The sequence below is a fragment of the Phoxinus phoxinus genome, assembly GCF_949152265.1.
Source record: "Phoxinus phoxinus genome assembly, chromosome: 11".
In the NCBI taxonomy this organism is placed as follows: domain Eukaryota; kingdom Metazoa; phylum Chordata; class Actinopteri; order Cypriniformes; family Leuciscidae; genus Phoxinus; species Phoxinus phoxinus.
Genome location: NC_136886.1, coordinates 6,534,727 through 6,549,589, shown reverse-complemented (window position 1 = coordinate 6,549,589; position 14,863 = coordinate 6,534,727). Strand labels below are relative to the sequence as shown.

At 36.5% G+C, this 14,863-nt stretch overlaps 1 protein-coding gene across 2 annotated transcripts; it reads left to right on the top strand.

Annotated features, from left to right (window-relative positions):
- Window positions 1-872: 872 nt before the first annotated feature.
- On the top strand, window positions 873-14,788 carry padi2 (peptidyl arginine deiminase, type II). 2 transcript variants are annotated; one of them, XM_079628240.1, is made up of 16 exons: window positions 873-1,127; window positions 6,494-6,662; window positions 7,806-7,875; window positions 8,017-8,078; window positions 8,524-8,641; window positions 8,973-9,125; window positions 9,652-9,842; window positions 10,038-10,141; window positions 10,824-10,935; window positions 11,274-11,381; window positions 11,540-11,691; window positions 11,850-11,997; window positions 12,677-12,770; window positions 12,858-12,931; window positions 13,048-13,188; window positions 13,916-14,779. In XM_079628240.1, exons 1-16 carry the CDS (start codon window positions 958-960, stop codon window positions 14,147-14,149), a joined length of 2,100 nt encoding a protein of 699 aa, XP_079484366.1. In that variant the 5' UTR covers window positions 873-957; the 3' UTR covers window positions 14,150-14,779. The 2 variants fall into 2 exon arrangements, with proteins under 2 accessions (XP_079484366.1, XP_079484367.1); XM_079628241.1 differs by lacking the exon at window positions 873-1,127 and adding an exon at window positions 1,891-2,160 and having other exon boundaries at window positions 13,916-14,788.
- Window positions 14,789-14,863: the final 75 nt, after the last annotated feature.

Sequence of the window (14,863 nt, the reverse complement as noted above, 5' to 3'; positions counted from 1 at the left end):
TTCATAAAGAATAAACTAAATGTAAATAATACTGTTAAATAATTAAATAATAATAGCTGAGTAAAGTTTGATCACAAACTTTGATGTTGACTTGACAAAGCCTTGTCTGAAAATTTGAAATAACTTTGAAAAGCTTAAAGTTTGAAGATTTTATTCAAAGTCAATAAAACGTTGTTAACTTGATCTATGCATTGTTAACCTGTTTAAACAAGTCGGTAGCATGTTTTAGTACGTGGCTAGCATGTCTCTAGCGTGATTAGCTCATTAATAAATTAATAACATGTTTTAGCATGTTGCTAGCATGATTTAGTATGCTGCTAGGATGTTTATGTTGCAAGAGATAGATAGATAGATAGATAGATAGATAGATAGATAGATAGATAGATAGATAGATAGATAGATAGATAGATAGATAGATAGATAGATAGATAGATAGATAGATAGATAGATAGATAGATGACATTTGAGGATTGAAGGATATGTTCTAAAAAATAAAAACAGTTAATAAAAAGTACAGGAAGTGGAAGTTAAAGTAGAGCAGAGGTATAAAGTATCTAATAACCTAAGCATATAGGTCACAGATTTTTTAATTTAGAGAGAGGTGCATTGAATATCATAATATTACACAGACACCAAGTATTTCACACGCATAATACTGTTTGATGTTGGCAGATAAATCAGCATCAAAGCATTTAAAATCTTACAGATTTATCTGGCCAACATCTCTACGAGTGAATAAAGAATTTCTAAATTTTTACTGAGCTACTGACTCTTTAGGGCTTGTCAATCATTAACTGCATCTGTCTTGTAGGATTTCCTTTGGAATTCTTTCTAGGATAATGCTTTAAAATATAGCTTTGAGCAAGTTTCTTGACATGTAAGTACATGTCTTTTCTCTCTTGCTCCATCATGGGAAACGTGTTATTTGAGATCTGTGGACGTGTTTAGTCTGTAACAATGGATGTGTCGCAGGAGCAAACACAGGCATGTTTACCTCAGAGTCTGCGAAATAGAAAGAAGTGGTCAGACACGACAAACATGTATCAGCGAACCTGTCGACTGGACATCAGTTCACCCACAAAAATTGTGCATGTCGTTGGTACGGAAGTTAAGGTGATCCTAGACAGGTAGGTTATATAATAATCCATTGTTTTTATACATTGTGTTCTTAACAAATTGCACAGCTGGTGCATGAATTGGGGAACAGTATCAGTAGCCAAGCCTATTGTAGAGTGGAAAAAGTACCCATTATTACTGTTTTGTGTTTTTATTATACATAGGCATACATAAGTATGCAAAATCTAAAAATTATGGTGTGAATGAACTCTAAACATTAAATGCATTTTTTTTTTTTAGAGACTTTAACAATGGGCATGATTGCCGCCTACTAGTGGAAGTGGTTATGTTCTCATGAAGAAAGCTGTTTTAGAAGTAATCTTATCCTGTAAACCCCAATTGTGTCATGTGATTAACAACTTTTGATTAACTAATCGTTGCATTAAATGTAGCCTAACTCATTGATAAAATCAAAAAAGAAAAATGCTATTTAAATGAGGTTCCTCCATAGCATATAAATCATTTATATGACTCTAAATCTAATAAAATGACGTTTACTCACCAAAATAATCTGAATTATATTTTGGGTGGAAAATAATAGCTTGTCTGAAGGTAGTTTGTGCAGCCTCCACACCATGAAAGAAAGGGGTATTCAAATCACAATTAATTGCTTAATTAATATAGTTAATTCAAAGTATTTGCACCATGTGTTTGCAAATTGAAGACAAAGGGTTTGGCATCCTCCTCCTGAGTCCTGAGGCAAAACGGTGCAATATTGGGTTTAGTCCAGTTCAGTAGCGCTGGTGTTAACAGCGCCCTCTAGCTGTGACTAATTTGTGCTGCACACTGAGTTGTGGGCGTTTCCAGGCGTTTCAAGTCCTCCGTTTCCTAGAAATACACCTGCTTTTGTTCAACCAATAGGCTCTCTGACACGGTAACATCTCAAGTATATAAAAGGGTTAAAGGTAAATTGTTGAATTCACTTTGAAAGAAAGACGCATCTTCAAAAATCATGGTGCCCCGCCGATCACTTACAATTGAAACTGAGAAAGCGACCAAGACGACATACGTGGTCGGAACGGAGTTGATGGTGAATTTAAACAGGTGAGAGAGTTTATTTATCATGCATTATGCGAATAGACAATATATTAGAATAGAATAGGATAGATATCAGAACGTTGTTTTATTTTAAGGGGACAGTAGGCTAACAAAAGACGCGTTCATAAACAGCGCGACTGAGCTCAAGGGAATTCTATTGAGTCTATTTGAACAGCTCGAAAGACATAATTAAAGGGACAGTTCACCCTACAATGATAAACCTTTCATCATTTACTCGCATTCATTTAGTTTCAAAACCCTTCTTCCGTGGAGCACAAATGGATATTGAATGTTTGGGTCTGTCAGCTGCAGTCTCCATTGACTTCCATTGCATCGTGTTTCCTGCAGTATAACTTATACTGTATAAGGGATTGGTGCCTGGGGCTGTCAGTCCCCAACATGATGATACAATACTTATGTTTACATGCTATAGAAGTGAATTCCTGCTAGTTGTTTATTTTGATTTCTTTTATATATTTGTAACAATATTTTTGATAAGGGTCTAACTGACTAAAAGATCTAAAATGATGTTACTTTATGAGTACGATTTGAGAAAAATCAAGCAAAGGGTTAAAGCTGACTACGGTCTGACTTCTGAGTTTTGTTTAGATCAAAAGAAAATGGTTAAGGAGTTTGAATAGAAAATAAAAGGATTCATATCAAAATGACTATTATTATTTTGACAGGCACATCATTATAGACTCTGGGAACTTAAACATAAGAACAGTCGTTTCAAACACAATGTCGCCACAAATTATGCATGTTTACATAGACCAATAATTGAAATATAGCACAGACAGAAGACACAAATATAAATACATTTAGCTAACATAGTGTACAGTTAAAATATCCTATTGTTCTATTCATAAAAGTTTCTAAATTTAAGTTTGTAAAATATACATTAGCAACATCATTCTGGAATGAACTGAGTGTCTAAAGAATTGAATGTTGTAATATTGGCACATATTGGTTTGTTTGTCAAGTTTATGAAGAGTTTCCATCTGTTTGTTCTGTGTAGATGGACATTTGCCTTGATAATTTAGGTGGGATTGGTGATTTGAAGAATTTCTCCTTTTCAGTTCCAAAGGCGGATGAATGCACTCGTTGTGCTGCGACATTATTTAAATTCATCACTGAACTCTGTCTCAATACTTCTGTTTATAACTGCCACTGTCAGCTATTGTCTTTGCTTTCCAAACCTACTACCGGTAATAGCTTTTCTTTAGGTTTTAGATTTTACGTAAAATAGCATATTACTAAATAGTTTTTAAATGATGTCCTCAGGATATGAGTCAACCCTTTCACCATCGGATTTTCCAGTAAATCAAAAAAAAAAACTGTCCTAATGATATTATACTTTCAAGAAGTGAACTTCTCAAGCAGACTTTTTGTCGTAGAAATATCTGCATTCAATTCTATAAGAACCAAATTTTACTTTCAAAACATTGAGTACAAGGATTTTATAGCCAAACAAAATGTCTGTTACGTTTCTGAAAACATATAATATCCCAAACATACACTACTATTCAAAGGTTTAGGGTCAGTATCAGTGTTTTCTTAATGTTTTTTTAAACATGTTCTGGGAACACATTCACTATTAACCTAGCCTGGGAAAACCCAGACCCTCTCAGTTGTAACTGAGTAAGGGTCTGGCAAAGCTCCATAGACAATTCATTTCCACAGGGGCGTCACCAACGGACGTCGGAAAGATCTAAAACCAATCAGAGCGATGAATGACATGACGTATGCAGAGCGACGGAGAAACATCTCGAGACTCTCAGCAATTCTCTGTTTGTGTTAACGAAAATGACTATTTTAAATCGCTTGAAACAGACGCGATAGCTGATTCGAACGAGTGATGTTGTGATGTTCCACGGCGGCATCCATGTCTGTAATGTACAAAATCTGCGTCACCGTCTCTGCTCTGTCGTCATCGTGTAAAACGTTTCTGATTGGTGCCGCGATTTCGGCGGATTGGAAATGGGTTTCAATGGGCTCTTTGCCAGACCCACTTGCAGAGCAAATCTAAATTTGCCGGAAGTGGTCTGGGTTTTCCCAGGCTACTATTAACCAACTTTTGCCTCAATAAACTCATAATTTACTGATTATTAATAGTTATTAAGGTAGTTAAGTTCAGGAATAGGATTAAGGGATGTAGAGTTATCATGCAGAATAAGGCATTAATATGTGCTTTGTACTCAATGTTTTCAAACTACAATTTGGTTTTTAGAGAATTGAATGCAGATATTTCTACCAAAAAAGTCTGCTTGAGATGTTCACTTCTTGAAAGTATGATATCATGACTTTTTTTTTTTTAATTACTGGAAAATACAATGGTAAAAGAGTTGACTCATAACCTGAGGACATAATTTAAAAACTATTTAGTATATCCTATGCATGCTAATAAGCAACTAGTTAATTGCGAGAATTGGACCCTAAAATAAAGTGTTACCAATGCTAACCAAGCTGGCAATTATTTGATAATAAATAAATACAGTAAAAATGTAAAATAACTGTTTTCTATTTAAATATACTTTAATATATAATTTATTCCTTAATTCCTTAATTTTCAGCAGCATTATACAGTTTTCAGTGTTACATGATCCTTCAGAAATCATTTTAATATGCTGATTTGTTTCTAAAGAAACATTATTATTAACCAAGATTGAATATGGTTGTAAAAAAAAAAGAAAAAAATAGCTTTATCGTCACTCCTGATCAATATGTCCCTGACGAATAAAAGTATTAATTTCTTTATTTTTTTTTATTTAAAAAAATTACTGACCCCGAGTATTTGAGCTATAGTGTGGTGCTGGGATGACATGTCTTTGTAGGCCAACCCAGAGTTCGCATCAACCTTTTTCAAAAAAAAAAAAACAGTAGGATTTTCCATTGACTTTTGTATTATTGCAGAAAATAAGATCTATGACTAACAAAAGCTTATGATTATAAGACGTTTTGTTCATTGTGACAAAAGAACACAAGTTTAATGAATTTTGAAACATTAAATACAATCGGCAGAAGTCAAAAGCTAAAGTAGGCTATAAACATAACTTACACCACGATCACATGACTTCAACCGTCACCATCACCGTCTTTCAGTGTTTGTGTAAAAAGATTTTCCCTAAAAAAAAGAGCGCGATTATAAACACTATAAATTATTATTATAAAGGCTGTGAAAGTGCACTAGTAAGTAACCTAGATGAGTTTACCTGTTCAGCTGATGACGTTTATTGTCCCAGAATGCCTCTGCAGTTCCATTACTTGTTAGCAAACGCCTTTTACAAGACAAGTAAAAGCTTTAAAAAAACACAGTGTATTACACTGATGTATTTTATTTCATAGAATAAGACCTCACGCTGGACGATGGAACCGGAAGTGCAAAAATTTTGGCCTACAAAAATATGTCATCCCTGTACCACTCTATTGTGTATATAAAAATGATTAGGTTTAAAATGGTGCAAAAATTAGGCTTGAAATGCAATACCATCCAATCCCAGTTTTTTTACCTTAAAGGTCCTTGCACACTGAGTCCGAAATTTTCGCATGCGTTTTTTCGGATCCATCATTCGGTGGCTCTGAATTGTCAAAACACCATTCAAATGCTTGTTACGGATGCAAAAAAACACAGAATATGGAACCCGTTCCGAACTTATTTTATGACGGAAAGCCAGTGTGTAAGCGTGATTGACATAACATGAGGTCGTATTTATTTTTTAACCTGAGCGAATTTCGGACTCAGTGTGCAAGGACCTTTAAAGGCGCAGTAAGCGATTTCTGAGAAACTCTGTTGAAAGTGAATTGGACCAAGCACCACAACACACTTGTAGCCAATCAGCAGTAGGGGGCGTGTCCACTCATGATGGGGGAGGAGAGTAAACAAGAGGCAGATTTGAAGAAAGACAGAGTCAGTTAACACAACAGAGGTTGTGTTTCTGCTTTAGACATGAGTAATGTTGGTTTTGAGTTTGTGCTGTTGGCGACTAAAAACTACCACTTGCTTTTATATACTCGTGTGTACTGTATGCTAATTTTTTTGTTCTTCCTTGACGTTCATTAGTCATCTTCGCTTTATTTGGCTATGCTTCTGCTATGATAAAGAGACATCCAATCTTGCATTGCCTGTTCGTCCATTTTGGGGGTGGGCGGAGCAATGAAGAAAGGTGTGTGTTTGATTGGGTTGATTTCATGTATCAACAGTGTTCAACATTGATTCTCTGAAATCGCTAACTGCTGCTTTAAAACACAAGATTATCTGAAGAGGTTTTTAGACCATGAAATGACCTTTGTATAATATCCTACAATGAAATAGATAAATGCATAATTTTTCTCTTTACAGGTGTGCCCCACCACAGTCCAGGTTCTTCTCAATAAAATGCTCCCCAAACGTGCATTACAAGGTCACACCCCCGAGCAAGGACAGGAACACCTCTCTGTACCCCCTCACCCCGAACTCTGTCCTCCTCATCACCATAGACACAGTCAGTGAGACTGCATTTGACAGCAAGGTACCTAAATCTGATCACTTTATGCTCTAAAAACTCTAGCACAGAACATGCAGAAAGAATCTGTGGAATTCTCTGTGATGATTTTGAGAAATTCTGCAGAACAGATTTAAAGCTGCCGTCGGCAACATTTTTTTGATCAAATTCAGTGAAATTGACACTATAATCCGACAGAACAACATAAATAAGGTGGTTTTAGAAAAAAACCCGAGCTTCTAACTCCACCTGGAGCGTGTTATTTTGTTTTGCAAAAATCCACCGCTCCCGGATCATCGGGTGTAAACAGTGAGATCTGACTGTCAATCACAGGTCGTGCACAAATCACAGATCCCCCTCTCCGCGCAGACGCGGACGTTACAATATCACATGCACACGACATGCCTGAAGTTCGCCTGAAGATTGTACGAAGCGTGATGGCAGAGAAAAAATCTAATAACAAGCTTCCAATTCCTCGGTTATTGCTATCTATGGATAGATTAGCCAGGGCAGCCTACCTCCGAGTCTATGGTGTTGATCGATGCTGAAGACGGACGCGTTCACAGAAAATCAGGTACACACGCACTGACGATGGGCGGGTGCTCGTTGGTAGTGGGGGAGGGGCATGAGAGTTGTAAACATTCAAAATATTGTCTAAGTCCACTCAATCTGCCAGAGTTGCCGACGGCAGCTTTAAACATGATAAGTGTTTGAAACTGAGCCAAAACTATACACTACAGTATCTGAAAGCATTATCATAGTAGCACAAATATTTAACAGGAGGATGTGACGGGAAGGTTTCTGTGTGAGCAGATTCCATCTGGGTATAGTTTTCGATGTACGACCAACCTTGGCTCTAAAGCAGATAATGATCCTTTAGAAAACAAACAGAACTGAAAGAAACTGACAACTGCAGACAGGAAAGAGCTGGTCTGATGCACATACTGTGGTTCACCATAGTCTATGCAGGAAACTGAGGGTTAAGCGTAGACACAATCCCGCGTCACTTTCACAACACTGTCTAGCACTGGCCGTTTGAAATCTGGATATATGTAATGCAGTTTTTAATGCAATCATTACAGTACTGAAATGAATCACTTTGAAGAAAACCACAATAATTGTCATGAGGATCCAGCTCATGCTTGTTTCTAAGAATCGGATGTGTTTCAGTTGTCTGTGAAGTACTATGGGGAGAAAACGGAGGCTCTTGAGGACGCTGTGCTGCATCTAACAGCTGTCGGTACGTTTCACTATGCAAGACATACGCCTATGTTTATAAATAGTATCAGGATCTGTGCTGCAACTATCAACAGCCTCATGATGATGCTGGTGGGACTGTGAAGGAAAGAGCAAGCCTCATATTGTCTCTATTCTGTTGCAGAGATATCTCTGGACGTAGATGCCGACAGAGATGGCGTTGTTGAGAAAAACAATCCGAACAAGGTGAGCTTTGTTTGCTGGTAGTCGTGCGATCTGTTCTATATCATCATTATTTGGGAGATTTGGTTTTGCCTCATTGTTTCTTGGCTTTGAGATGGGGCTGGAAAGTCAGATAAAATTAATTAGTTGATTAATTTAGATGAATTAGAAGCCTTAGAGATACGATAAAGCCACATTTGTTTGCATGTTAAAGGGATAGTTCACACAAAAATGAACACTGAAATGTCGTTCCAAACCTGTGACTTTCTCTCTTCTGGGAAACCTTTTGAGAAATGTCTTAGTGTTTTCTTTTGTAAATACAATGGAAGTCAATGGGGTCCAATGTTTCGTGAACGCCATTGACTTTCAAAATATCTTCTTTTGTGTTACAACAGCATTGTGCTAATGTAGATAATATATTCAAGATTTTATTTGAATAATGTGTAAAAGTACTGGATTTTGGGTCTAGGCATCCTGGAAATGGGGTCCTAATGGCCACGGTGCAGTTTTGCTGGTCAACTGTGACTCCGAGACCTCATACAAGAAGAAAGTGGACAGTGAGACGGATGAGATCCGTAAAGTTTCGGGTGAGTCTGGTCTAAGATATGAGAGGGATTTAAGTCTCGCCACAGATATTTGTTATGTGTAAATAGACTCTGTACCAAACCCATGTTTAAATATTGTAGGGAAATGATTATTTTAATCATTCTTTATTAATCATTTCACTTAATTCAAATGATCTGAACAATATCCATAGAAAATTCGAATTAGGTGCACATTTTCAACCAGTAGTTGCATTTTTCTGTGCATGTTGAGTTTTAGCTTAGTTACCATTGGACTTTACTCTTCAAATGCCATGCTGTGGAAAGGAAGAGAGAATTTTATCTAATGTATCTTTTTATTTATTTTTTATGGCAGATTTGCAGGACATGTCCAAGATGATTTTGCGCACCAACGGGCCATCTCAACTTCCTGAAGGCTATAAACTGAGCATGTACATCTCAAAGACCACTTCAGAGAGCGTGAGAATCTTTAGACCTCGGACAAATGTGCCAAAAGACAACGTGTGGAGTAAGTGTAGACACAAACACCTGCAAAAAAGGATCTCGAGGATTGGTATCAAGGCTGATTAAGCATTTTTTTAACCGATTAATTTTTGCTCAAGATCTTGTAATGACTATGCAAGAGTCCAGCACTCTGTAAAGTCTTCTCCAGCACAACCCAAAGACTTTAAATTAATTGAAGGTCTGGACTCAGAGGTGCACATTCATGCGTGACAATTATTCTTCATGCTCCCTCCCAACCAAGAAAATAAGTGAATAAATGTAAATAACAACAATTAAAAACATTGTTGATGATCTATTCCTCTGTAAATGTGTAACAATTTTACACGCATGCAAATTGTGAAATTTTATGATGCATGAAACCCATTGGGAGACATTTTTCCATCACAATGCATAAGGTGGTGGAAATGTAAAATGATGTCAACAGTTTATATAAATATAATGTACAATTGATTAAATAAATGAAGCAAAAACCAAATACATTATAAAGGCACATCAAAACTTTACTGAATGGTTCCTCTTCCCTGTTCCAGAGAACAAACTCCTGAAGTTGTTTCTGAAAGATTATCCCATGGTGGTGGGAACAGACATGCTGACACAGGAAGTGCCCTATCTGGGAGGAAAAACTGAACTGACGTTCTACGTAGAAGGTCTTCGCTTCCCTGATAAAGACTTTGATGGGCTCATCACCATCAACCTTAGTCTACTAGAGCCCAGTGGCAAGGTTAGTGAAAGAAACCACCGTCTGATCCTCAATACAACCTGTAGGACATCAAACCTTCTGTTGTTGGTGCTTTACTGTTTATCTGCTTACCGCAATAACATTTGCAGTGTTGTCTTCTATCAAATCTAATTGGGTAATGTAAATCTTATATCCTCTAAATGCTAATTAAATACGATTCTGCTTGTTTTCTTAAAGGATTTCCCTGAAACGCCCATCTTTACAGATGAAGTCATATTTCATGTTTCGCCCTGGATCATGACCCCTAACACCCTCAAACCCGTGGAGGTCTATGTGTGCAGGTGAGAGGGGAGCAATTCAGTCAAAGCTTTAACCCTTCACGGATCAATATAACAAATTATACACACACTATACGTATATATATATATATATATATATATTAATAATTTATATTTTATACATATGTCTGTGTGTGTATACTGAATATACACACACACACACATAATATATACAAGTACAATAATATATATACACACATGTAAATGATTAATCGATTTGATAGCAGTTACATATATATATATTAATATATATACATATATATATATATACACAGTCGTGCTCAGAATTGATGGCACCCCTGGTAAATATGATCAAAACTGGCTATAAAAAATAAATCTGCATTGTTTATCCTTTTGATCTTTCATTCAAAAAATTGCCCAAAATCTAACCTTTCATTGAAGTAAAAAAAAAAAAAAAAAAAAAAAAATTATAATGTGATTTCCCCACCTCCCACTTTCAACTATTTTACTTCAATGAAAGGTTAGATTTTGAGCAATTTTTTTAATTAAAGATCAAAAGGATAAACAATGCAGATTTATTTTTTACTGCCAGTTTTGATCATATTTACCAGGGGTGCCATCAATTCTGAGCACGACTGTAAATATTAGTGTGTGTGTATATATATATACACTGTATTCATCTTGTAAGCCTTGGGGACTGTTGATGATTTGATGTTTTTGGCAGCACAAAGGATAACCACTCGTTCCTGAAGAGCATAAAGAACCTGGTGGAGAAGAATGGCTACAAACTGAAAATATGTTACGAGTACATGAACCGAGGTGACCGCTGGATGCAGGTCAGTGGAATCATTGGGGGAAAAAACATATTGTTAATAAATAATTAAATTTTGTTAAATATAAATTAATAATTAAATAATAATTTGGTATATGTGGTACACAGTGTATATGTAAATGTATGTCAATTTAATAATACACATTATTTATCTGACAGAATAAGAATCAGAAAAATGACATTGCAAATAACTTTATCAAACTGCCGAAGCATGCAGTTTTTGGATGATCATAGGATGATGCATATAAAAACAACTTGACAAACCTGTCAGGTGACTTGTCATATGAATCGAGTAATTCCAACTGACTCTCTCTCACACACACTCTCTCTCTCTCTCTCTAGGATGAGCTTGAGTTTGGCTACATTGACTCTCCCCATCATTGGTTTCCTGTTTTACTGGATTCTCCTCGTGATGGAAGCCTTCAGGATTTCCCCTACGAGTCCCTTCTGGTGAGTGACACCAAGAACTGCTCAGAAAAATTCAGTCAAAATCGAAAATTTTCATTCCAAACCCAACTTTTTCAAAAAATTTGATGACGTGATAGCATCATGTTTTGATCACATACTAATCGAAAGATGTTTGGAATCACTAAAACATTGCGTCACAGGGGCCAGACTTTGGATATGTGACACGGCATGCTTTGAGTGAGGAGGTGAGCAGTCTGGACTCCTTTGGGAACCTGGAGGTCAGTCCCCCAGTCACAGTGAACGGGAAAAGTTACCCACTTGGCAGGATCATCATTGGTGTGGCGTTCCCTACGTAAGTACCACAACTGTACCCTACAGTGTACAGGAAACACAACTAAAAAGGAATATTGACATTATTTTTTTGGCTTCCAAACAATATATATGCTGATTTATTAATCAAACTATTACCAATCCCTTCGAAATCATTAAGAATATTTGTATAATTTTAAGTGCAAAAGGTGGCCGCAACATGACCCAGGTCGTCCAGGATTTCCTGTGGGCACAGAAGGTTCAAGAGCCAATAGCGCTCTTCTCTGATTGGCTGTATGTGGGTCATGTGGACGAGTTTATGAGCTTCGTCCCAGCCCCTGACCGAAAGGTAAACTAGAATGGCATACTAACATACACTACCTGAATAATTAAGTATTTAGTAAAATAATTAATTAAATCTATTATGCTCACCAAGGCTGCATTCATTTGATCAAAAATAATTTTGTTTTCTGTTGTAATACATTTTAAAATGTAATTTATTCCTGTGAGGCAAAGTTGAATTTTCTGCATTACTACGTCAGTCTTCATTGTCACATGATCCTTCAGAAATCATTCTAATATCCTCAGGAATTTGTTTGCAGCTTATTATCTTTGTGGAAACCGTGATATACTACCATTCAAAAGTTTGGGACTTGTAAGATTTATTGAAATTTATACTTTTATTCAGCAAAGATGGATTAAATTGATCAAAAGTGACACACTAATAGTGTTTATACTTGATCAAATAAAGCGGCTTTGTTGAGCATAAGAGACTTCTTTCAAAAACAATTATTTAATTGAATAATTTTCCTCCACTTTTTTGTACTGGTCTTATTTTTGCAGTATGTAACTTAGTTTCAACCAATTTATGTATAATTAAAGACTTTATTTTATTTACTAAATTGGCTTAAAAAAAATTATTGGACACTGGATGCTATGCAACAATGTATGCTACATCTGAAATGCTTTTAAAATACTCAGAGCAATGCGATGTAATGTTAGACCTTAGTAATGTTTTAAATGTTCAGAAATTCCGGTTGCTGCTGGCTAGCCCTGATGCCGGATATAAAGTTTTCAAAAGCTTACAAAACACAGGACAAGGAAAAGCAGAAATGTTTCCAGGTAAACGCTCACTAATTTTCTATTTCAGAAAAAGTTGTTCACTATGCACCAAAGTTAATATTCCAGCTAACATGTTTCCTTGAACAGGAATGCCAGAGGCCATTACTGTCAATGCGATCCTGAGTGACAAAAAGCTACAGGCTGAAAACCGATATGTACAGGTCAGTGAAATGAGCAACAAATTACACATGGCATTAAGATGTATTTTGTATCCAAATTTTAGCCAGATTGCGGCAGATACCGTACAGTGTAATCAGGCATATAATCTTTCCCTCAGAACTGTATTGACTGGAATAGGGACGTGCTGAAGAAAGAACTGGGGTTGGATGAAGAGGACATCATCGATTTGCCCATCCTGTTTAAACTGATAGAAGAGGAGAAAAAGAACCCCAGGGCCGTGGCTTACTTTCCCGACATGGTACAGCACATTATCAAGAACTTATTGAAAGTCCATTCACATTTTGACCACTTGCTTTTTCTTTTAACTCTTTCCCCGTCAGTGTTTTTTTTTTTAAGTTGCCAGCCACCGCCAGTGTTTCTGATCATTTTCACAAAATGGTCATGGCCCCCAGAATATTTAGTTGTTTGAATATCTGAACATGCAATATATCAAGAGAAAGAACAGAGCCTTTTAAACAAAAACAAAAATTGCATTATTTTTGTATCAACACTTGAATGTGGGTAAGTTTCATAATTTTGAGCAAAACATTTAACTAATTTTTTCAAAGACTACGTCCGGATCGGATTCAGAACGATGATCAATACATAGATGGAGTAGATGGAGTCCCCTAATGCTTGCACAGTCCTGTAGCTCGACATTTCATCCAGTAACATTAGGCAGATTTGATTTATATGCTGTTGATGGTCGTGTTATTTTAATTGTAAGCATCTGCTTACATATGCTATCGCTTGTTTCTGCTTCTTTTTCGCCTGTGTTTTGATCCGGAGATTCAGTACTCTTTCAAAAGATGTCATAGCGCCCCCCAGAAATTTCCGCCAATGGTGGGGAAAGAGTTAATGGAAAATTAAAGAGTTAATGGTCAAAACACACACTACTGTTTATAAGTTTGGGCCTCGGCAAGACTTTGTATTGTCTCTTACATTTACTATATTTTTTTTTATGCATTACCTGTATTTACCCTCAGGTGAACATGATCGTGTTGGGGGACCAGCTGGGCATCCCAAAACCTTTCGGGCCCCAGGTGAAGGGCCGGTGTGCTCTGGAGACAGAGATGTGTTCTCTTATGGAGCCTCTACGCCTCAAATGTACCTTCATTGATGACTTTGCCCCATACCACAAACTGCTGGGGGAAGTTCACTGCGGTTCCAATGTTCTCCGTGAACCATCTCCTTTCAGATGGTGGAACCTAGAGCTGTGAGAGAGAACGAGAGGGAGGATAGAGACCTGTCAAGTGCCTACTATGTCTAAAGCAGGATTAACGGGTGTTTTAACTACAGTAGTTAATTCTAGCAATAAACAATGCATATGGCTCTAATAATTCAACTAAAAATGTAAACTCTGTCATCATTTACTCACCCTCGTGTCGTTCAAGCAGCTCTTTTTCATATAATAAGGTGCTGTCAAGCTACCCCACAAATCATTCATATCACTATGCACTATATGTTCTGAGGACAGCTTTCTGTAAGGAATTACATGTGTGAGTACCGGTAGATGGTGACAATTTTGTGATCTTTAATATCCTTTTAATATTTTTCTTCTGAGAACCAGGGCTTGTTTTAGCAGTACAGGTATTCCTCGGGCTGCTTCAGCATTTCTAAAATAAAAAAATAAGGGCTTACAATTATGGATTTAATGCTTAATGTTAACCACTTATAACACTATGACGGATAAATGTTTACTGTGTTGCCTCTTACTAATAATGACTGAGAAATTGATTCTTGTAATTGGTGATTTGCTGTCTTGGATGATTTTCCAAAATAATGTACATTAAAGCAATAAATAAACATTTCATGAACCCTTTGATCTTTATTAAACATGATTTCTCTGGTTTTATTACAAAAAGGAGAAAAGGTCTTATTTACAGCAAAACATTTCATAATAGTAGCATAATAAGCACTTGTAAAAGAACACA

Coding starts and splice junctions, on each gene's coding strand:
- padi2 (XM_079628240.1), top strand. CDS start 958: ATGGATGTGTCGCAGGAGCAAACACAGGCATGTTTACCTCAGAGTCTG. Junction 6,663..7,805: donor AGACTGCATTTGACAGCAAG/GTACCTAAATCT, acceptor GATGTGTTTCAG/TTGTCTGTGAAGTACTATGG. Junction 12,771..12,857: donor AAAAGCAGAAATGTTTCCAG/GTAAACGCTCAC, acceptor TTCCTTGAACAG/GAATGCCAGAGGCCATTACT.